The 24,702-nt window shown below is 47.6% G+C and overlaps 1 protein-coding gene across 2 annotated transcripts; it reads right to left on the bottom strand.

Moving 5' to 3' along the window:
- Positions 1-5,002: 5,002 nt before the first annotated feature.
- On the bottom strand, positions 5,003-17,808 carry DSTN (destrin, actin depolymerizing factor). 2 transcript variants are annotated; one of them, XM_065058885.1, is made up of 4 exons: positions 17,613-17,808; positions 7,925-8,232; positions 7,610-7,686; positions 5,003-6,332 (listed from the first exon to the last, which is right to left on the bottom strand). In XM_065058885.1, the coding sequence occupies exons 2-4, from the start codon at positions 8,182-8,184 to the stop codon at positions 6,223-6,225; spliced, it is 447 nt and encodes a 148-aa protein (XP_064914957.1). In that variant the 5' UTR covers positions 8,185-8,232; positions 17,613-17,808; the 3' UTR covers positions 5,003-6,222. The 2 variants fall into 2 exon arrangements, with proteins under 2 accessions (XP_064914957.1, XP_005508859.1); XM_005508802.3 differs by lacking the exon at positions 17,613-17,808 and adding an exon at positions 16,900-17,139.
- Between the last annotated feature and the right edge of the window lie 6,894 nt (positions 17,809-24,702).

The raw sequence follows: 24,702 nt of genomic DNA on the forward strand, positions 1-24,702 counted from the left end.
CCAGCTCCTCCCCTACCGGGGGAGTCATACTGCGTGTGGGGACAGTGCATGGCGGGGTGAGCCACCCAGTAACCCCAGCCCTGGGGGGCCATCCCCCCCTGCCTGCTTAAGTCTCAGCGCTGCCCTGTAATTTTGACCCCACAGGTGCACCAAGTTGGTGGTGCTCGATTGCTGCTGGGTTCTCCAGCTCTCTGCTCCTCTGCTCTCCCCTTCTTGTGGCCTTCTTTTATTTTTTTTTTCTCTTTTTTCTCTATATTTTTTTTCCTTTCTCTCTCTTTTTTTTTAGCTGTTTTTTTAGGAAATTTCGAAGGCCACATGACACCTTGGTGCCTGTCTCCCCACAATAAAGCTGCTGAGCCTGGTGCTGACATCAGCAGGATTTGAGAGAGGGGAAGGAAAAAGTCCCCTGAAGTGCTGGGTCCCTCTGGGATGTGCAAAGAGCCAAGGCCGGGAAGGGGGATGAGGGGCAGACCTGCCTCCATTTTGTCCTCAGGTAAGGCAGTGTGTGCTCAGCCTCTGTACTAGACACCAGAAAATCCATGCAGGCAGGGTGGATGTGTGTTGTGTCCTTTGCCTGCCTCCTCGCTCCCCAGCACTGTGGCTTCAGGGCTGTGATGGAGAAGGGATGTGCAAATCACACTTTGGGGGAGTGTGAGGGGAGGAGGGATGTGACCCACCTTTGGCCAGGCAAGAAAAAGGGGTTCCTACTGACTTCTGGCTGAGGCAATGGCAAGCTGAGAGCCACCCCCAACTCCAGACCACCACTCCCCCAAAACCTACCTCTCACCCCTGTCCAAAGACTGGGGCTTGCTGGGGCTTTGCTAGCTGAAGCTGAACAAGAGGCTGCTGCACCCAGGTGTCAGGGGGTGCACATCAGTGCTGAGCCCAGCAACTCTCCTTGCAGAAATGGGCTGAGCACCTTGGCAGGGCTGTGCGGGGCCAAAAGGAGGGCCACCACCCTCCCTTGGTTTGGTGGGTAGTTCAGTGACACCCCTCCATTGCTCACTGCCTGCACTGGCCTGCAGTTCGTCGCAGGATGGGAGGTGATAGGGCTCATGCACCAAGTGGGGGGCTGTTTTCCTGTGGGGTGATGGCCCCAGCCCCTTGCATGGCAGCTGAGACCCCACACTCTGCTGCTGCCCCCCAAACCCCATGCAGCCCTGTTCAATGAGGGCTGTTGAACGCATATAGGCAGCACACCCTGCAAGTACCCCAGGTTCTGGCAGGTCCATCTCCCCACAAGGGAGGGACAAACTTGGTCAACAGACCTTTGCCTGCAGCAATGAGTAGTCTTCGGTTGCTCTTCCAGCACATGGGAAGAACCTCATGGCCCAAGGACTGCTGGTGACCTCAATGCTGTCAGCATCGCCTCTCACTGCAGGGCAGTATGCTGTGCCTGTTACCTTTTGGCTTTTAAAAGTTCCCCAAAAGCAGTGGAATGCCTGAAGTTTACCAGGATTGCAATAAAACCCAACCCATAGGCTGGAGTGAGCCGTTGAGGTTCTAGGGGCTGTCACCCCTAGAGAGTCATGGATCGGAAGGGCCCCAGAGCAGCAGGCGAATTGAAGTGATGCAATCCTTTGGGTTTTCAGTTTCTTTGGTTTTGCAACAATGATTTCCTTTATTGTAAGCATTTGTGCAAAACGGAGCACACACCCAGGCGTTCACACATGAAAAGTAACAAAGACCCCCCCCCAAAAAAACAACACAAGGAGGGCAGCTGGTGTATGCTGAGTATGCTACAGGGCAGGTGGGCTCTGATGAGGCTCCAAAAGCCACATAAGAGCACTGTTGATGACCCCATCATGGCAGAACATGGTGCCCTTCCAGGACACATCACCAAGCCTTCTTGTTTTAGAAAGAGCAAGCTGATTTGTTAAGAAAAGCTGGAAAAAAAGCCCATCTATTTGGGGAACAACTCTTTGGTAGAAGGTGAAGGACATCCCAAGGAGCTAGGAGAAACCCAAGCCTTGCCCACCAGTGCTCAGGGCTGGAGACTGGCCAGCCCCTGCTTTCCCAGAAGCTGGTGGGATTTCACAACATGCCCACCCGTTGGGTTGCATAGGTTTGCCAAGCGTTATCTCCTTTCCTCCAGACAAGCCGTGCTGCCAGCTTGTTACCCATCAGTCTGTGACGCAGGCCAGATCCAATCGGCAGCTGGGCAGCAGGCTGCTGCAGGTGGGTACTTTACCGATAAATATCAAGCTATCATCCAGCTCAGGTGATTTTTGGATGGGAATGCTGGATCCTTCTGCTGATTTCAGCCATGGCTGGAGCTACCTTTCAGGCTGGGTATTTGGGCTTATGAAGCCATAGCTTAGAAACTCAAGTTCACCTTTGTTGGAGCAGCTAAATTACATTTACACCATCTGCTGCTCAAGCTCAGGCCTGAATTACCAGCTTCCTCCTCCCATCCCCATCTTCTTCCGAGTGTAATAGACAAAAATGGCTTTTGGGAAACCCTTGCCTGCAGGTAGACTTGAAAAGGTTTCTAGCAGCTCTGCTCTTGCTGCAGCCATGTGGCAGTATTTGGGCTGCAGTCCTGCTGAGTTCGTGTGGCTCTGAGCTGTGCCCATCACCCCAACGCCTTCAACTTTTCTTCCTCCTGTAGTCCTGTTAGAAAGTAATTTCTCTCCTCATCAACTGGCCAAGCTATAGGAAGCATTCTTCATGTTGTCTCTTCCTGCTTGCCTTGCCTTTTCAGAAGGTCTGAGTGATTTGGAGAAACCTTAACTGAAAGGATTTGAAACAGTCACAAGAAGAAACATCTTCACATGATTTTTTATCCCCTCCAACCACAGATCAAACAACCTTGAGAGGTGGTGAAGTTTGGCCCACTAACCATGACATGGACAAGCCTGAAGCATTATAGTTCTGAAGGTTAAGAGTTACTGCCAGTGCTGGAGAGCAGTACTCTGCCAGAGAGGCCAGTATAGTACCTTGCAACTTGCTGTGAGGGTCCTAAAAGCAGCCAAAGGCTCTTTGATCAGCTTAAGCTGTGGGACCAAACCTAGCTAAGGCCCAAAGTGCCACCTAAGACCTCCCATCCCCCGAACTGTGAGGACCAACACACTTCAGTATCCAAGTCCCAGATTGGCTCATGTCCGAGGCTGGACATGAGCCAGCAATGTGCAATTGCAGCCCAAAAGGCCAGTTGTATCTTTGGCTGCATCAAAAGGAGCGTGGCCAGCAGGTCGAGGGAGGTGATTCTGCCCCTCTACTCTGCTCTGGTGAGACCCCACCTGGAGTCCTGTGTCCAGCTCTGGAGCCCTCAGTGCAGGAAACACATGGACCTGTTGGAGAGGGGCCAGAGGAGGCCACAAAATGATCAGAGGGCTGGAACAGCTCTGCTGTGAGGACAGGCTGAGAGAGTTGGGGTTGTTCAGCCTGGAGAAGAGAAGGCTCCAGGGGCACCTTATTGTGGCCTTTCAGTGCTTAAAAGAGGCCTGTAAGAAAGATGGGGACAGGCTTTTTAGCAGGGCCTGTTGCAACAGGACAACGGGTAATGGTTTTAAACTAAAGGAGGGGAGATTCAGGCTAGACATGAAGAAGCTGTATTTTACAATGAGGATGGTGAAACACTGGCCCAGGTTGCCCAGAGAGGTGGTAGATGCCCCATCCCTGGAGACATTCAAGGCCGGGCTGGATGGGGCTCTGACCAACCTGATCTGTTGAAGATTTCCCTGCTCATTGCAGGGGGGTTGGACCTTTGAAGGTCTCTTCTGTCCCAAACTATCCTGTGATTCTAGGATTATATAATCCATTGTGGGGAGCACCCTCCTAGCTTTCAGGTCTGTCATCCTTTCACTTTTGCAGTATCTCCTGCTCCATGTTCTAACCAAAGAAGGAAATCTGAGGCAGAAGTCCACCATGGTGTCACCCAGGTTGGATATGGCTTCAAAGATGCCTGCAGTCCAGAGGCACTAGTTATCAGTTGGATCTTGGCTGGGAGTTCCCTTTGTTTGTCAAACAGCACCACTCCCGCTCTGTCACTCTGGTTTCCTTATCTCCACCTGGACTTTGGACAGAGACCAGTACTGCAGACACCAAGGCAAGGAGCTCTTTATGAGGATGATTACACACTTGGGTGAGCTCAGAGCTGACTGAAAGAAAGGCTAAAAGCACCAACAAGAAAAGAGACTGGTTTGCCTTTCTCAAAAATCAGAAAGCTTCACTCTTGTGAATCTCTTTGAATCCAAAAGCCTTGTGCTCCCAACCCTGTAGCATGCACGGGTGCCAAGTTAGAGCATGCAGTCAATGCCTGCCTTGAATTAAAGGTTTTAACCATGCAGCATGGCCAGAGAAAGCACATGCTGAGTTAGGTAATGGACCATTATTTCCCTGGCCCCACAGATAAACCAGCGCAGCAAGCGGCTCTGCCAAGAAACCACAGGGACAGTGCAGCACTCTGTCCCTGCACATCTGGCAAGAGTCTCAGAGGAAGGAGCAGCCTGGGACTGCCTCAGCTTCACGGGGCTGGCCAGAGAAAGCTCCCTCAGTTCTTACAGGGAAAACAGCTAACACACACTGGGTTGCTCCTGCTCAGACTGCAAATATGAGATGCTCTTCCCCAGGAAGCTTTGGAATCCATGGAAATTCAGGCCTGAATCTTCAAAGGCAGAGCCCAGGTGCAGGGGGCTGGCATCATCCAGCTGTGAGAAGGGTGCGGGACTGAGGAGAGCAGCACACTCAGCAGGCAGAGAACCTGCTTTCTGCCCAACTCCCTCCACCAGCACTTCCAGCCTGTTTCTCCCCTCTCTTTCTCCCCCCGAGCAGCACAGAGGGAAGAGCCGCTGTGGAAGACCTATCAGCTCCCTGAGCCCCCAGCTTGCGCAGGACACCGGCGTGCTCAGCCAGCAGCGCCAGCCCTGCGGCAGGACAGCTGATCCGGAGGCTGGAGAGGAATCAGTCACTGACCCAGGGGAGGGAAACCCCATTTATTTAGGCTATTGAAATTTGGCACGCACAGAACATATCACAGTAACGCACTGGAGGCTAAGGGTTTGTTTTTTTTTTTTTTTTTTTTCTTTTTTCTCTACAGACATACAGGAAAACTCTATGCAACTCCCATGTACACGTTACACAAAGGAAACAGCTTTAATCAACCACTGGTGAAACATGGAAGCTTTTAAGATCTCTGTAGCTGGCACAGGAATGTTCTCTAACCCCCATACAAAAGGCATTTCAGGTCAAACTTTCTAGTAGGTGATATTTCCATGCATTTCTACAGAATTGAAGAAGCTAACAGACAAAAAGCCCAGATCAAGCCATATTAGTCAGGCTGATTGGTTCTACTAAGTTAAATCAATAGTAACTATGGACAAATGGACCAAGTGACCAAAGACTGGGGCTGAGAATACCACTTTTTAAGATGTGGTTCCTTCTCATTGTACTACCCATAATTGGAGAGCTCTAATACAAGAATCTTCATTTGTAAAAGCCTCAGAAGCACCTGATCTGCTAGTAAGTTCGTGTTAGAGAAACTAAGGTAGTTCTAAGTTAAACTATGTCAACAGAAAAGCATTTTATATAGAATCAGGCTGGAAGAGACCTCAAGACACTTTAAAACAATAAAATTGAACCTACAGAACGAGTGAACCTTTAAATATTATTACTGCACCGTGAGTTTACAAGAGAGCAGATTAGGACTATTTCTCCAGAAAAGTATGTCCATTTTCTCTCTGTTGAACTTCAGAATTAGCCTTTATTAGCAATGCTCCGCAACTGCAAGCACTACAAATTTAAATGAGTTTTGGTGCCAACCAGTTGCTTTAACCTAACTTTAACTACAGGTTTTAAGTTTTGTTACAAGGGAAAAGTTTGAGTTTGGCAATTTGGCCAGCAGTCTCAAAAAGACTGACTGAATTTTGCTTGTTACAATTTAGAAAAGAACAGGAACCAGACTGTTCTCACCCCCCCATCCCCCCTTTCAAACCATGATACACTGCTGCATTAGACCAAAATTTTTTGAGACCTTTAGTGTTAACCCATCAGGGACAATATTGGGCTGGACAACCAATGCAAATATTAATACACCAAGATAAATCCTTAGATTTGATTTATTTAGGGTCATTTGTACATACGAGCTACATCTCCAAAATCTACTTTATTCTACAAGACAGCTTCCCTACAGTTAGTGAAACCCTTGCCTAGAATGGTTGCTTTACATAATTGATATATTAAAACATGGAATGCTTGTAGAGTTGTGGCACTGTATGACGTCTACACAGGACTTCCTTCAAAAGCTACAACTAGGGAGCCTCCTAGCTTCTCAGCAATGCAAGCTCGGTTGAGGTCCTCTGGCCCATTTGCTTGGCATTCATGCTTTATGCCTAAAAAAAGAGGCAAAACACTCAATAATGCAGTATTTCAACATGCTAGCAGTCAAAGACACATTTGGTAGTAATATTAGACGAGGCAAACTCAAGCAGGCAAGTCCTGCCTTAGCTTAGGAATTTGGACAGTTTTCCCCTGATATGGCACAGGAAACATCTGGCTACACGCCAAATACCAATGCAGAAATACCAGGAAGAAAGTTTTCACTAGGTCAGTGCTCGGACTGTTGTCCTTTTCATTGTAGGCTCTCTTATGAACAAATCTCTCATTCCTAGTGCTACCCTGGATGCGGCAGGTGAGGAAGCTACACACAAGCACACTAAGATGGCTGACTCAGCTCCTGCTGGCTCTGGAGAGGTGGGTAAAAGAATCACAGTGAGAACCTGAGACGCAGAGACCAGAAAGACTTTGCTGGTCTGAGAAATCAAATGTTTTCTTTTTTTCTGGAGGATGGGGAGCCCAACCCAAGCCTGTTTTATGTGGTAAAAAGCAGAATTTCTTTTTTCCGCTTCCACATGTGCAGCACACAGTCTCCCTGGGTAGTTCCAATCTACTGGCAAGTTGTTCTGTGACAGCTGGCACTGTTGCACAATGATCCTGTCAGTCCTGCACACTGCAAGGTTTTGGCCCAGCACAGCATGAGGAACTGAAGGGAGGAGCAGTGATATTTGGCTATGAGCCATTGTAATGACCAACTTAACATGAAATTTCTGAATGCTGCAGCAAGGTGTTTACTCCTTGGTTAATTGTGCCAACAGGATGAAAAGAACTTTGCTTCTCCACTTGGAGATGCAATACCTTTTGAAATTAGTAATCAGAACAGCATCTCTAAATCAAGTGAACTGGTAATTACTACACCATAGTAAGTTTATGAGATTATGTATTTCAACAGACACAGGGCTGAAAGTCCTCTGCCACAGAGGCAGCTCTGCACAAAATCCAGCTGTGTGTTATGAATCAAATGGTTTCTAGCCTGTACAGTGCAGATGTGCTGCTGTGTACATTACAACTATAGTGCCACACACTGCAAAACCTGCCATTGTCCTGAGCACAGATCTAGCACCTCTAAAATTCAAAGTCAGACAGTGTAACATTTAGCCAGAGCTCGTTTCAACTCTGTCACAGGGCATTTCACCTGTGAAGTTCTCATCTTTCAGCAGTACCTCAAAAAAAAACAAACCAAACCAAACCCCCAATTCACCAACAGTTAAGCCTTGCTGTGTAAGCATTCTAGAGGCATGGCACAGCTAGAAGCATGAGCTGCATTACGTACCTTGAAACTTCTTTTTGATTGCATCCTTGGAGCTTGCATAGATCATCTTACTTTTGAGAGGCGCTTGTTCTGGTGCCCTAGTGGGATACACCAAAAAAAGATTGCAATTAGTGACACTATCCAACATAGACAAAAGCACTGTCCTACTGATCATGAACAAGTGAAACATCACATGGCTCAGAATACAGGCATCTGGCTGTCCTGCTCACTTTAAGCCTGCCATCTTGCCAGCTTGGACAATACAAATGCTCAGAGACCTCACCCACAGTGCTTGGAGTACCTGTTAGGAATGAGCGAGCTGTGAAGATGGCTTACCACAAGAAAAACATCAGCTCTTCTTTTTTGGATTCCTTGGTCTCGAAGCTTGCATCATACAAGGCATAACGGCAATCCTTCTCAGGAAGCATCTGCACAAAGTGCTTGAAAGGGTCGGTAACTGTCACACCGACATCTCCCACAAGAATCTCTTTGCCTTCTTCCACAATAATGCACTTTTTGTCTGGACTGAGGCAGAAGATGACAGCCTTCTTCCTCTTCTTAATTTCCTCAGGTGTAGAGCACTTCCGCACTTTCATGTCATAGAAGATACGGCATACCTCATCAGCAACTTGTACTCCAGATGCCTGCAAAAACAAGAGCAAAGACCTTTAGGGCTACCACCGCAAATTTTCACAACTACATTGCTGCACTGCCTTAAATCCAAGTCTAGAAGACAATCAATACTGGCAACAGCTACCAGTGGCCTGAGAGTCTCATCAGAAAAGGCTGCCTGCCCTCTTTTTCCAGGCCAAGTAAAGAATCAGGAGTCTTGATGCTGCCCACAACCAGCTGCCAAACCAAAACTATTTCAAAGGCAGCACAATCCTACTTACATTATAACATTGTTTTGAGGTGGTTTCACATGCATGTCCACCCCTTGTCCTCCAAGACTCAGTTGCGGCAGATCCTTTGGCATTACAGCAGCTTAATTTTGTTACCCACTTCAGGCTGCCTAGACAATTAAGTCCAGAAGCATCTTCTGTTCAAGGTTTCCTTGCCATTTTTAGCATGCTTGCCAGCAGATTCAGGAACAGAGATAAAACTTGCCATATGGATTTGGTTTAGCGATCAAGAGAGATGTAGTGGTGTACTAGGACTGTGGTGGTACAATTTTTAGCTGAACAAGTCAACTTCCAGAAGTTGCTCTGAATTCTGTGTTTTAAAGGGAGAACTTGCAAGTCTAACAGTTAAAGCGTCTACTTCCCAGCAGTTCCTCCACCAGCTTTTAAAGTAAGCTGTCTACCTTTTCAACTCCCCCCGCCTCAAGTTTGATAGGAAATTTTAGTTACATAGTGGGATCCCCCTGTGCTAGCAGATGCAACATTAACAATCTAATGTTAAAGGCAGCTTCATAGAATAAAGAAGACAAGACCTAGCAAGAACTACAAGAAGCTGAACTGCATTTTCAGTCTGCTGCTTTATTTTTTGGGAATGATACAAAAAAAAAAAAAAAGCAGGATAGAACCATTTGTATCTGAGTTTTTGTTCTGAGAGTGCAGCAATGTTTGAGAGCTTCAAAGCAGCTGTGCAATAGCAAATACTGCAAATATGAGAAGCCATACAAGCCAGCGGACATTATGGGAAGGACATCATGGTCAGAGCAGGAAAGACCAAATTGAAGCCTGTCCAATACTCATCTATTCATTCAAAATGCTGCATGCAATGTAAACAGCCAGATTCCTTTCTAAAACTGTTTCTTCCCCTGCTAGCCTTTGGTCTTCCAAATTCAAATGACATTATCCTCAGATAAGAGAATTCATATCTCAGAAGGGAAAATTGCTCTCCTCCCTCAGTGTAAACTGCCAAACGTCACTGTTACGAGCATAGTCAGCAGTACTAAACAGTCAGGTAAAGCAACTGAAAAAGGCTAAAGGTTGAAAAAGACTAAAGATTGTTCTTAATTTTGCTTTTCCTTAAGCTCAGCCCCAAAACGCATGCTTGATGGATCCATTTTGTGGGGAACACTGTACCTTTTCAGACTGGAAGTGTTGTAAAGAAACAGCAGAGTTCAGCTGTGATACTGTGATTAGTGGTGAAGAGGACCTGTTTAGTGCTAGCTTTCAAACTGGCTGTCCTCGAGAGATAGTTATTGACTGGAAATTGCTTAACATATATTTGTTTTAAAGACTTGACTGATGCCTACCACACAGGACCTCAGATGAGCCTGGATTCTCCTCCTTCTACCAACACCTCTCCTGTAACTTCTAGAGGCTGGCATAGCTTTGCTAATCCAGTGAAGAGAGGTGGCACAGCTGATAGAATCTACTCCACTGGAGTTTGGCATCTAAATCATCCAAGTGCTGGTCATGCAAAACCAGGGAAACCTCATAAAGCAGTGAATCTGAGACAGCTCTTCTCTCGCATGGAGAACAGTGCTTTTTAGGGGTTTATTTAAATACAAAGGGACCTCCCTTGAAACTTATAATGCATGGCTTGTCTATTAGGGGTAATCTATCCAGAATTCATTGCACTTACTTTGGGACAGGAGAACAAGGAGTATGTCACTGTGCCTCAGCTGTCTGGCAGGCAGCCACCCTTCTGCACATCTCCAATACAGCAAGGAAAGTAAGCAGAGAAAACCTATTCCAGGATAAATTGGAGCAAAAGTGCAAACATCAACTCAAAGTGACTCATTCCTATGTCACCTCCTCCATACAGAGAGACCACACTTCGTCAGAGTGACTGAGAACTAATGAGAAACAAAGGCCTTTCTCCTCCTGCCTCTGTGGTTTGTGTGGGCAAGAGCTCTCTGGGAAGACTCTAGATAACACAAAGTTGCCCTAATAAAGCAAACAGTGCAGCGACTAGAACTATTGCATCATTCACTAAGGACAAGTCCAGTGAACTACAGACAACCTTTTTTCCCCCCTTGAGGTTTGTCTGATAACTAATGGTACCTCAGTAGCCAACAACAGGTGTTAAGACCCAGTTTTTAGTTATAAGAAACTCAGTATTCTAAGTAGAAAATGCTCAGAAAGCCTGAGCTAGCAAGGGAATGAGTCTAGTAACTGCACTAAAGTGGCTCGTGGCACCTAGCTCTACCTTTGTCAATCTTTGATCTTTGTTCCAAGACCACAACAACTAATTCTCCTGTACCAATTCCTGTTGCCAAGAAGTTAACTTTGAAAGAAGAGGTTAATGCTCAAGAGCAAACCAGAAGCAGCAGCAGCAACAGAGCTGCAGGTTGATCAAACTGTGCAGTCAGGAGCATATACTTGTGCTTCTGCACAGCCAGAAACATGTCTCCAAGTCGGGAGACAAGTTGTTTCCTTAAAAAGAAACTGAGCACTGCTGGCAAGTCAGTTCAGATTCCAAAAATGTTGAGAGTATTTAGTCTGGAAAAAGCAAATTCACAAACTGCAGCTGATAACTGGGACTGACCAGAAGCTGAACAGACAACACTAAGAACTAGATTTTTTTAGCTTTCCAAAGCAAAAAGCTGTTAGTAGCTGGTGCTACTCCTTTTCACAGCTGTAAAACCCCTGGATTCATTATGCAGGCTGACATAAGCAGCCATCATATTGCTAGAGACAATGCAGATTTGTTCAATTTGAGAAAACCCTATAGCTGTACCACATTATGGCTGAAACGAACCCATAAACTCCTGGTGCTTACAAAAAGAGGATCTACTTTTCTAACTGTAGGACTCCCTCTTCTACCCTGTGCTTGTACTAGAGAGGACTGACTTCATAAACATACTTAAAAAGGAAAAAAATCCCAAATCTTAGACAGCTTTTGTTTTAAGGTGGTTGCAACCATTCTGTGTAGGGCAGCAAAAGGATGACTGACAAGAGCACTGGAACAAGGAGAAATGCCACACTCGTTAATACATGTACTCAATCAACATTTTAACCATGTCTCTGACGATTTGTCCCGAAGAAGAGCTGGTGAGAGGCCTCCATCCCACCAGTAATGACAGAATAAACGTTTATTTGTTTCTCTCTTTGGCCCAATATCGCTCTGCTCAGGGGGTTCAATACAGCACACTCATTATTATTTTGTGCATTTTGGCTTGAATGCTGTAGAGCTGCAACCGCTTGCCCGGTTCGGCTCCTTTTTCAGTATGAAAGCAGTTATCCAGCTCTGGACTGGTACATGGATGGCTGTTCATTGAGCAGCACATGTTGCAAGTACTTGTGGGATACATGACCATCAGCTGGTGATGTTTTGTTGTACGGAACAGATCAACCTTGTAACATAGGCAACACTAACTTAAAACCATTCTCAGAAGACAACTGCAGAGAGAAGACTACATTCAAGTAGCTGGGTTGTTTCTATAGGCGTTGAAGACCCCTGACTGCAGGGGCTGTTAACCTCACTCAAACAAGGCAGCAGCAAGGAGGCAAGCCACCTAATTCTCAGATGGGAAAACAAATCCAGTACAGCGTATTCGAGGAAACATTCAGGCAAGAACGGACAAAGTTTCTCTGAGAGAATCAGTGAAAATGAGTTCTCTCCCAGTAACTCCATGCAGCTATGGCAAAGGCATTGAGCCTTGCAGGCAGCACTGCCTTGTTCATTATTATGGAACACTTACACCAGCATCGCCATTATATTTTCACACAGACTGCTGTAGGCACATGAGGTAATGGTTGCATTAAATGCCTTGTCAGCATGCACTGCAGTAACACAGCGGCTCTTATGTCCCTACACAAAGCCATCGTTCCTGCCTTAAGTGCAAAGCACTGTAGAAGACTTGAGAGAGCAGAATGCTGGTCCTACACAGGGCAGCACAAAGAGAGAGCCTTCTGTCTAGCAGGCTTCCAACTGCAAGAGCCGTCCCCAGCTGCCTCCACTAATAGCTTCCAACATTTTTGCTTCCATCACTAAATACTCTACAGTGGAAATTAAATCTAAATGGGGGAAGACAGAAGAATAATCGAAAGCTTTCTCAAAAAAATCCCAATATACAGAAAGCCATTTCATGAGCGAGAAACATGCCAGACGCCTGATAAACTGGATTTGTAGCAAGCCTGCATCAAAATGCAACTCTGACACAAAGAAATTTGCCTTGAATATTTAAAATATTTTTCCTAAGTCTTTTTTTCCCTCCTCAACTATAAGGCAGCCAAGAAGACTTTAAGCTAATGACTTAGTTAGCCTCAAAACAAGTTTGAGGGACTATATTTAAGTATTGAAAATTTTACAGTGGAGGTTTTCTCTCCTGTGATCAGAACCTAAGAGCCTTCCACAGTGGTGTATGTGTTATCTACAGACATTTCAAGAGCCAGTTCTTGAGTTGTGTTGTTTAGGAATCATGCACACATTGTATACACCAGCGTGGACTATCCACAGCTATTCAAGTGGAAACTTTTGCTTCTTGGAAAAGCATCAATTTTTCCAGAATTTGACACCAAGAACTTATTAAAGTATGCTTTGTTTAATTGCAAAGGCAGACTCAAGAACACTGTGCTCCCATGTTTGCTAATCATATTAGTGCCATGTATTTGTTTCTCAGTTTCTTCAGCAGATACCTTCTGTCCCCTATGCTTGGCATACTATCCCTCCCATTTACCTTCAAAATCCCCTGCCACTGCCAGAACCGCCTGTGTAACCATGTGGAATTTCCATCTGACTCAGTTATGTGTCATAGCACTTCTCTGCGACAAATACTTTTTCAATTAAACCTATTACCACTCGACTGTTCTGGGAGAAGCCTTCAAAAAGGCATCCCTTACATTGCTACACAATACCCTGGAATATCATCAGCACTGAGACCTTGAAGGGAAAGCTAAGCCATGTTAGTTGTGAGAGCATCTGGCAGAAAGGGAGGGTCACACAGCCTGAGTGCAGCTAACAGACTGCAAAACCAGACCTCTGGAAAGGTGTCAACTATGGCCAACAAGCCAACTGAAAATGTAAGTAGTTAAAAATACAAGGATCTGAAATACTGCTTTGCTTTTAATCTATTATTTGAGCACTCAAGAAAGCCCATCCGATATTACCACCCCCACTTTACTGAGTAGGAAAGGAGGCGATACATAGAGTGGCTACTTCGACCCAAAGACCAGCACCAGTGTGGAAATATCAGTGACTTCCCAAGTCTCAGTAGGTTCTCTGCTACCCACAGGCAGACAGACACCTTTTTTTACACCAGGCAGCTTATGCATCTGAAAGTCCAAAGCTTCAGTTCAGATCTGAAGCATGATAGCAAAGATAACTAACTGCCTTTTTACTGCTGCTGTGTAAGAGGCCATTATTTGCACACCATAAATGGGCAGAAAGCACAGAGGTATTTGCATATCACTTGTAGGCAGATTTTGCCAGTTAGACTCAAGTTTTTTATTTTGCATTATTTGGGTTTGGTTTTGTTGGTTGTTTTTTTTTGTTTTTTTTTTTTTTTTTTTTTTTTTGTTTTTTGGTTTGTTTTTGTGGAGAAAGAATCAAAACTCTATTCAGCCTTTTTTTTCTTTTTCCTGCCAATAAGAAAGGTAATCGACCAGACAAGGAGAGATGAGTAAGAAAGCAATTATTAAAAAAAGCAGAAAAAAGTCTCCCCTGAATTCATGGAGGTCATTTCCTCAGCTTTCAGCCAAACAGGAAATCGTCACCTTCTCTAAGCTACCACGAAGTTTGCTCCCAATATAATTATCAAGGTAGGTAGAACAAGCAATACCGCCTAAAGGCAATCCCAGCAACCATGCTGAAAAACAAGAACTGTGGTAGCCAGTAGCAGGGCAGAGTTTTGAGTAGAACCCATTCCTATGTTGAAATGTGTGGTTTTAAGGTAATGCGGGTGTAAGCTGGTACGCAACAAGACTCTTGCAGGAAAGCAAAGCTTCTTAGAAACACATTCAGCACAGAAATCGGCTATTATGAGACCAAGTGTCTAAGAATTTTCCTGTGGCCCTCCAGGCATCCACAGCAACCTAAAGCTTAAACCTCACCCTTAAAAACAGGCTCTGAATGCCTTTTCTGGGCATCCCAGATACTTGTTACCAAGGTATTCTTCCTGAAGACTGCTGTGAATACTGAACAGTCAGGCAAGCAAAAGGCTCTGAACAGCTTTATATGCAAGTTCTGGCTGTCTGCAGGCTCTCCCCACAAGTTAACTTAGGTTAGCCCCGGCTCCCAGCAGGAGCCTCTTGATAGCGATATTCTGACAAGGCAAGTAGAAACACGCCAGACACCCACACTACCAATTGTCATGAGGCTGTCATCTTGTATGTGAGGCATATGTAACTTGTAATTACACAGATTTGGGAATAGTATTGACTAACAACCAAGAAAAATAATTTGCATGGTCCTCCAAAGACCATGGACTCATTTAAACCAACAGCAAAGAAACTGAACCTTGTGGCAAGACACAAAAGCAGAAAATCCAATGCTCTTTTGATACCAAATGATGCCCTCCTGCCAGCATTACTGTACTGTGCCAGAATACCTACACTCTTTGCCCAAAAGCAAGTTCATCTGCAGCAACTGGAAAGCCTGTTAAAAAAGCCAACCCAGACCCTGTTCCAAAAAGGAGATCACTATGAGAAATACTAGTTTTGTCTGACAGGGGAATTCTCCGGTTCCGAAGCAAGATGAAGCCTGACACACTGAGCAGTCATTCTAAACTAGGTTTGCGTACTGCAGAGGTGGAAGAGCTAGCTTGTTCAGACAAGCCTATTTTAAACAAAAGCTGCAAGTCTTGTCAGATTTTCAGCAGCTTCATCTGCAGCTCCCATTAGCTCTGCTCCATACTGCAGGCCAGCCACAGATGCTCCAACTTGGGTGTTATAGGAAGCAGAGAGATCAGTAGCACATCCTGCCTGCCCAGTTTACACAGAATAAAAGATTATTTACTGGCTATACCACATGTTCAAGAAACTAATGGTAAACACAGCAGGAAGGGCTGAATATGTAACCCCTCTACTAAAGGCAAATAACGCAGGCAAGTGTGTCAAAACACACAAATGTTTGTTTGTGCATGACTCGTGTAAAGACAGGACCACAGTTAAAAACTGTATGAGCAAATAATTCAAGTGAATTTGTCAGTCTCAGTAGCCTGAGCCAAATGGGGATGCAAACTTGCAGTGTTGGCAGACCAAAAGAAAATGAACCACCATGAAGCATAATGGTCCTTTGGTCTATTCTGCCTCATTTAGTAAGGGATCCCCTGGCATTTTTCTAGAAGCCAGAGAAAACAGGCACGTCACTGTCTAGACTTAATACATTTTTATGTTTCCTGTTACCAGCATTATATCTTAGCTATATTTCCACCATTGTATCTTCTCTGCACAGAGAAGCAAGACAATCTCTCAAGCCCTTGCTGCAAGTACCTTAAAATTTAAGCTGCTTTGAGCAGTCGTTGCAAAAACGTGTTTGTTATAACCAGCGTTCTCCTTCTGCTGGGTCTGCTACCCTCCTTTTGTCTGCGAGCAGGACTGCTGACTCCAGCCGGGCCTGATTAAGGGCGACCCAGCCCCGAGAGGCTGCGCACCGGGCACGGCAGAGCGGGGACCCGGCCAGCGGGACGACGAGTGCTCGCGTCCGTCGCCCCGCTCCGCCGAGGAGCCGCCGCCGTTTTGTAGGCCAGGCCCCAATCCCCAGCCTTCGGGAAGATGGCTTCCGCCCGGGCCCGGCCGTCGGGGCGGATGCGGTTGAGACCGCGTTTCCTCCCGAGCCGGGCAGACCCCGGGCCCCGGGGGAAACTCCCACCACCCCCTGTGGCCTTTCTGCCAGGCTGCGACCTCCTCCCCGCGCAGCCCCACGCGTGGGGGAGCCACCGCCCCTCCCACCCCCACGGTCGCGCCCTGCGGCACAGGGAGGGGCCACGCATCGACCCGCGCGGCGACCGCCGCCGTCCCTCCCTCCCTTCCCCCCCCGATTCTTCCCGCTCACCGCCCCCCCTTCTCCTGGGCGAAATGGACGCGCCCGCCCCTAGCGCCTGTGTGCGGCGCGGAACATACCATCGCCTCAAGGGAGGAGGGCGAAGGCGATAGGACAGTTCCATCACACCAAAGTGTGGGGGGGAAGCAGCCTTCCGCCGCCTCATGGCGGGATGGAGTGGGGGGAAGGGAGGAGAACAGATACACCGCCTCAAGTTCAAAGGCGAACAGAAAGGACCCAGGGGAGGGAAGGAGAAGGAAAGGGGGCCGCGATATCATCGTGCCGCCGAGCACAGCGGCGGCGCCAGCCAGAGCGCAGGCCAGGATGTGGCGGGCAGTACCAGCCACCCCCCACCCCACTTTCCTCGGTGATGAAGGCGGAGGAGGGGGGAGAAGCGCAACATCCCGCTCCCCCGGCGACGCCAGGCTCCCTACCATGGTGTCGGCGGGAGGCGGCGGAGCGCGGTGCGGCAGCGGCTGTTCCCTCGGATGCTGGGCGCGGCGCGGGCTCCGGCAGCAGGAAGAGAAGCGGCGAGGGCGCGAGCCGGGCGGAAACGCTGCCGACGTCACGGCCGCCGTGCCCGGAGGAGGAAGCGGTTGCTATGGTGGGAGCCGAGCGTGGCAACGCCCCGGACCCCTCCTCCCACCCCGCCCGGCTCCGCGCGCACGCGCGTGTCCGCCTGCACCCGTGGGGGGAGGGGAACCCACGCACCCACAGGCCCCCCTCCCACTTCGCCGAGGGTGGCCTGCCCAATCACAGGGGGAGCCGCCGGGTGATTGACGGCGGCCACCAGCTGGCCGGCCAATGGGGACGGCCTCTCTGCGAGGCGGGGCGGGATTACCTGCCCCGAGGTGTGCCGCGGGGGGCGGGGCGGTGCTGGGGGAGCCGCGAGGGAAGGGGCGGCAGAGAGGGTTTGGGTGGCTGGGGGGGGTTGGAGGGGGCTGAAGCAGCCGAGACCGGCAGCGGTTGGGGCGGCGAGCGAGGAGGGGCAGGGGGACCCGTTGCGGGTGGGCTGTGGGTCGGTCACGGCCCTGGGGGCGGCGGCCTAGAAGAAAGCCGGTGGGGGCGGGGGTCCGGAGAGCTGCGAGGAGGAAGTGTGAGCCTTTTCTCCTTTTTTTTCCTCTTTTGGGGGTTTTTCAATACCTACTTTGGTGCGATCTCAGTCAGGCACTCCTGATTGGCCCGGGCGGCCGCGCTGCGGGAAACCCTGTGCATTTGTGAGCAGCGGCGCAGGGCGGCCCCGCCTGAGCCGGAGCGGCCGCGGTTCCAGGTGGCTGAACAATGGGCGGCTTGTCCTCGGGACAAAGCTGACCGCCGAGGAGGCGCTGCTGCCGAGCCCGGGGCCCCCGAGAAGCTGCTCTTCCGTGTTTATTGCAGTACCGCTCACCCTGAAATGTTCTGAAAATATTATTTCCTTAACGTTTTGGGGCAGGGAAGCTTGGGGTTTTTGTCGTCAGATTACAGACGCACCTGCTAATGTTAAAAAAAAATGTATAGATAAGATAGGTTTTTATTACTGGATCCTTACTGCAGTGTTGTTTGTGGCTTGAACTGATGAGCAAAAAGCCCCTGGCATCAAGCTTATTTATTGAATCTCCGTGCTTGCTTGTAAGCAGAAAACAAAATCAAGACTTGATTACATGTTTTCAAGGCGGGAACATGAGGCAGCAATACTTTACCACGTTACAGCTATAATGAAGCTTCAGTACTAAAGCTGTGAGCTAGCCATACCTTACCGTTTGCATCCATATTGCTGTATTGCTGTTCTAATTAATGGTGTCACGTTTTGATTTTTTTCCCCCCTCCTTGCAGTGTACCCCAGTAAATGCCATTTCTAGATGCTGTTATGCCCATCCACATTAGAAATTACTGAAAGACCCCATGTTGACAATGCATGTATTGAAAAAGCAGTCCTATTGCATTAGGCTCTTGCATTGGTGGGTGGCTTATGCTGGCCAGAGGTCCCTTTTGGAAGAGCATTTGCCTCAGATTTGTGGTGAAACTAGCAAAAGACCTAGCACTATGACTTAGACTTGAGTTGGGGTGGGTGAGTAGTTCCTCCCTAGGCTATTTCCTGATGTATTTAATTAGAGAATGCTGAAATTTGGACCCAAGTCTTAACTTACTTTGGAAGTAATAACAAGAATTGAGTAGGGACATGTTTGGTTTTTGTTTACAAGTCAGTTTCTCTGGACAACTTGTTCTGGTCCTGTCTTTCTGCTGGGTCTGCTGCCTCGTGGCAGCATGTGCTGTGTGGCTGGGAGAGAAATCAAGACAGGTGCTGTTTGGTTATGGGGGCCAGTGATGTCGCAGACCTCCATCTCTGGTGGCACCTAACGGAGACCTGGGACAGCTGTGCTTTTTAGTGTTAATTGATGTGGGCAACTTTTCTGTTACTGTTCCAAGCTTACTCTTCATAGATCAGTTTTGCTATGAGAGAGGGGTACACAAGCAAAACATCTTGGGGAGGAGGGAAAGAGATGATGTAAGGCCATGAGAACAGGGCTGCAGCTGTTTCTTTTCATATACTTACAAGGGAAAATGAGTCTGTTTCAAGAGGTCCTGTGGTTTTGGAAATGCTGCAGTGGATTGAGAAGGTATCTCACTAGTTAAAGGAACCTCAGCAAGGACAGGAACTTCTTCAGCAGCAGAGTAAGGGAGATCTCTCTCACTTGTTCCTGTTTCATGGGAAAGATGTGCTTGCTCTGAGAAGGGCACTTACCAAGAACCATGATGGCTTTTTGAAAGGTTTTATCCCCCAGAAGACAAAACAACATAGCCCAGTGAGGCATAAGCACAGTGGCTGTGGTGCTTTGAGAAAGCTGGAGGCAGGAGCTGTGCCCCAAGATGTGTTGACACGTGTGTGGGTTATGGTGGTACCGGTCTCCCTGAGCCTAGGGCCCCACGGGCTGTGTGCTGTATCTGCACAGGCACTGGGAGCTCTGTCTTTGCACCAGGAGCTGCCTGCCAGTTATTAGCAATATGTATGGGATGGTTTGGGAACCCCTACTGTATGAAAATCCCATGCTGTTGTTTATGTAGGGGAAAGGGAGGGTGTTTGTCAAGTCCTGTGCCGCTCCCTGACTTGATAGCCTGCTCCTCACGTGCCCGTGACCTTAAGCATCACCCCAACAGTTTGCAGTGCTGTGTTTTCTCTCAGAGAGGGCTTGCACCAGGGCCCTCATGAGGCAGCTACATAGCGGTCATCTTGGTGCCTGAACCAAGGGGACGCTCCCTGTTTTGGGGAGGGTGGGAGGGAATTCTGCTGCTTCTTTTTACAAGCTCCCTTTCCATCAGTCCTGACCTTTTGACAGGAACCTGGGGCAGAGGTGAGGACATTGTGCCTTGTGGCATATCACCACACTGACACTAACCCCCTCGTGGCTTACTGCTCCACCGATGTACCCCCATTACACCAGCTGCTGTGGTGGGGTACAAATGAGCAAGGTTAAGGCTTCTAGGAGCTGAGACTCTCCCCTTTGCCCCTGTGCAAGGCTGTTGTAAAGAAAGAAATTAAAACTCTGGATTGCTACAGCATTGTGGCGATGGAAGATTTTTTTTACTAGCTTTGCTGCCTGTCAATACTGAATAAGCTTTGTCTTTTTTTCCTAGCATTAGTGCTATAAATAAGCTACACTGAAAGCTCAAGTTGGATGTATGGATGAACCACCTCGAGAGGCAAATTCCCCTCCCTCTCTTAAGGCAAATGACATCTACAGTTAACTCAGGACTTCCTCCCCAAAAATCCATCCACCAGCCATGGGAAAGCCCAAGAAATTTCAGCAATCGTGTAGCTGCTGGTGACCTCGTTGGCTCCAGTCTGAAACACCATTGTGAATTGCAGCCGACAAGCTTCTTCCCAGTGAAGCACCACTTCAAACCCCAGCAGGGTCGATAGAAAAAGTCACCCATAGATTCCTGTTTGTGAATGAGACCCTGCATCAACAGAAACCAAAGATCAATACATATAACTCACTAACTTTCTAGTGTTTGAGATGATGACCACTTGCTTACTTTATATGCCTCAGCTATTTCAACTCCCCCTCCCGTCCTCCAAGCTACTGACTCATTTCCTCCTCTAAAACCTTCCTTTTTTAGCCTTTCGCTCTGAAGTATTTGGTGGCTGTTTTGAGCCGTCTGCTCCATGCCTTACTTAGGCAAACTCCTACATGACAGCACAGCAAGCCTTGCTTTGCACCATGGAAATCTATATTTTTTTTTCCAATACTTTAAGTTCTGAGGGGCAGTTTTAGCTACTGACTGTGCTCTTAGGCAAATTGCTTCTTTGCTGTTGGGAATCACAGAGGCAGACAATTGGCAAAGCAGCTGGTGAGCTTAGCCTGCCACTTCTTATTCTAATTGCTGTTGCCTCCCTGTTAGCTTCCACTTCCCTCATCTGTCTGCATCCACCTGCTGTCTTTTCACATCCTTTTGCCCTGATCTTGCCCTGATCTTGCAGTTTGAGCAGGGATTGCAGAGACTCCTCTTTGGCTGGACAAACACAACATGACTGCAGAACACCCAGATGGAAGCATCAGGCCCTGACTTTGTGCTCTCTCATGCAGCAAAGAAACAGGCAGCATTCCCTTCTGCGCAGCCTGATGTGGTGGTGGCCCTTAGCTTTGGTTGTGGCTGATGGATGTTCCTGTAACCTTGCTATCTGAATGTGCCTGAAATGTAGTCTGTTTTTCTCAGGGCTTATGCAATATTGGCTCTGTGCTCTTGGCATCACAAGTCTCAGCAAAGATAATTTTAGACAGGAACAGAAAGTCTCTGTAAACCTTACAGTCATAGCTATTTCACCGTCAGAAACAAAGCCATGAGAAGCCCATTGCCGTGCATTGATGAAACATTCTGCTTAGTAGATGCATTGGAGTAAAAATGTAAAGGGAAATTTTGGAGGAGGAGGAGAACCCAAAGGTGATTCCCAGAAACTGCTGTGATGCTCTGTTCCTTTTCTGAGGAGGTGGTATGGCCAGCAGGCAGCATGCAGGAACCAGGAGCCTGGATTTGGGCCCAGACCACTGCCCTAGCCTGTGGGGTGAGGCTGGGAAAGCTGTTTCCCCCCTTTGCCTTAGTTTCCAATTTGTGAAGTGCTGACATTGTTACTGTCTTTTCTATAATACAGTTTGAGATTTAGTGGAGATCAGAGCTGGATGTTGCTTATAAACACGTGCTATTTTTACAGTACTGAAAAGTCTGTCCTAAATTGCTAAGGATGAATGCCAGAACTCATTTTAATTTGCTCTCAACTCCCACAATTGCTGCAGGTTGCAGACCTTTTAATTCTTGTATGGTAAAAATTCTGCAGGCTAAGACCAACCTGACCAAAATCTGACTCTGCTTACTGCTGTAAAACCTGGCTAATTTTACCAGCCCCATCAGAACCATTCTGGATTGAGTATGACTGGGAAGGTAGCCTGATGCCCTGGGGCATTTTCACCACTAGAAGGAGGAAGGAGAGAATACACAAGGTAGCTTAGGAATGGAACAGCCCCACGACAATTTAAATATGCAAGAATGTCATCAAGCAACTCTCCTACCTGCCTTGTTTATTTTTTTCCTTTTTTTTTTGTTTTCCTTTGCTTTTGTTGTCAGTAAAGTGTCTGCCTGAAGTACCTTGTATGATGAGAATGAAACGCATCCAGCCTCACCTGCCCCAGAATCAGCGTAAGGACTAGCCACTCAATTCTCACTTGCATCCTCAAAATAGGCAACAAGCAAAACTTAACAATGATGTGTTGGTTTCCCTGCATAGATGTGAATTGGATCTGAAATCCCCCTTGGTCTGAGAAGGGAGGCTCATGTTGAGTGCACTTGTTGAGGCCTTGAACTTCTCTTATCAGTGGGTAAAGATTTAAGCAGCATCTCTGGCTGTGTTACCCAAATGCTTTGCAGTGTTTAGCGTGGTTACACTCCGGAGCTTTTGCTGTGAGACAAGGCTGTGTGTGCAGCCCAGTTTTATAGAGGGGAAGGGCTGGGCTGAGAGAAGCTGCATGACTCTCCCAGCCTCGAGCAGGAAATCTGTGGTAAGTCTTCACTGTCTTTACAGGGTAACACCCTAACCTTCAGGCCATCTCTTCTCTGCACATGGAAGATGATAATGCTGCTACATCAAATGTGGCATGGCTGCATGAATTTCTTAGAGAATAAGCACTTGTGGCTTAAGTGGGCTTTGTTTCAGGTGTGGAGGTGGTTGCTGCTGAGATTCATCTGCAATGCCATTAATAATTTTTTATTTCCTGACTAAATTAAACCCCACTCCTCTCACACTGCAACCCAGACAGAATGTTAGTGTAGCAGGTTGTTTTTTTCAGTATAGGGTTTGCACTTAGCTGAATCAGAATAATGAAGAAACCTTTTGATGGTGAGTTGCTTGTGCAGGACAGCTGTTTTTTGTAGCTTGCAAACTCCAGGCCTGTTTGTGTTTGTTGAGGCTGTGACCACTTGTTAAACCTGTCTAAGTTTAGCTCTAAGGAATGGAGGGAGCTTGCCTGTTGTTACTGGGGTGGTTAAAATTTGGAATTCATTATAAGGAGGGCTTCTGAGGGTAAGATTAGATGGCATGTGAATTAGCCCTAATGCATGTATCACCAATCATACAAGGTGCTATACAGGCATAGACTGGAAAATCCCCGCCCTAATCTGCTTACTGTCTAACCATAAGATAAGAAATGCATGGGGTAATGAAAAAGGAAGCAATGAGACCATATTAGTCAGCATGACACGTGTTCATCAACAGCAGCCTGATAGCTGGGAAGGATTTGCTAGAGGGTAGTGAAAGCCCCTTTAAAACTGTCAAAAAATAATGAAGTGGCACTAAATGTGTTTTCTGTGAATGTGATGGTGTACGATGGGGGTGCTCTGAGAATTTAGGGAGGTTACTGGAGGCCCGAGATGCAGAGGCAGGTATGGAGAAGTAAACACTTGTTTCTGAAGCACAGCCCTGGCTACTGTGATAGTGGTGAGAAGCCACAGCACTGCCAGTGCCTGTGAAACACAACTGGGGTGAGCAGCAGGACAAATCTGCCCATAGCCTGGGTGGTTCCTAGGGAGAGCAACCATGCCAGGTTGTGCTTGCTTATTATTTTGTCTTTCAATATATTGGGTAGTCTTAAAAAGGGTCTTGCTTTCCTGGTGAACCTGCCTCACGTGCATTAGACAACACTCCTGCCGCTTCTGCCATGTGGACTCTGTGAGGTGAGGTGGTGTTTGTCAGACAAGTAGGAGGATATTGCAGAGATGCAAACTGGAAAAAGAGGGGGGTCTAGCTGCATTTTCTGCAAGTGTGCAGGCAGACAGCACGCAGCCATAGATGGAAACCTCTGGCTGTATCCCTGGTCTCTCTTCTTTCTATGTTGTGGGTAGCTTTGACCTTCAGGATGTGGTATTCATATGTGGGTCAAGAGTGGCTTCATAGCTGTAGCTCTGCTAGTCAGCTGGTCTGATAGCTGGGCCATGGTGAGCTATATATTCCTTTGTGGTTGGTTTTGTTCAAGGAAGTAGCTGTGGGAAGGTCTCCACTGACAAACAGGGTAGTGTGAGTGGAGCAGCCATTTCCCACCACCCTCTTTAGATCTGCCTGTTCTGCATCTGGATCTATGATGGTGGCCTGTGCTCGGTGTGCTGGCTCGCCTCTCGCACTTACTGGAGGAATGCTAGCTGGTCTGGGGAGATGAACCAGCTTGGCAAGCCTGTGTGTTTCTAGCCTTCAACAACCAATGGTGTTTTTCTGAGCCACTGCATTGCCTGAGTAGCACAGCTCAGATCTCCTCATACGTAGTCACCCAACAAGCCCTACGTGGGCGCTGGCAAGGAGCATGACTGCAGCTGTGTTTCTGAAGGAGGCCAGGAAGCATAGTTTGCAAGTTGATGGTGCATGGGTTGAATCTGGCCAGATTGCCAGTTGCCAGAGCAACTTTTCCCTCGTGCAGGTACCCTGCAATCCTTCCCCAGGTCTCTGCCACTTCCACTAGATCAAAAAGACTTGAATGTAACCAAAACATAACTCCTGGACAGTGCTTCCCCCTTCATGGTAATCTTCCTCCCAACCTATGATACTTTTGCTATCACAATGCCATAAAGGTACTTCTGACCTTGGCTCCAGCTCCAGGGGGCTCACCTCTGGGCAGGCAGTTGATTTTACCCTTCTCTCCTGGTTCCTGAATCTCTGGGTCCCAAATTCAAACTCAGCCTCACCCTGGTTCAGGGGGTAGGTGGCTGGGCAGCCGTCAGAT

This window comes from Columba livia, chromosome 3, assembly GCF_036013475.1.
Source record: "Columba livia isolate bColLiv1 breed racing homer chromosome 3, bColLiv1.pat.W.v2, whole genome shotgun sequence".
Taxonomy (NCBI): domain Eukaryota; kingdom Metazoa; phylum Chordata; class Aves; order Columbiformes; family Columbidae; genus Columba; species Columba livia.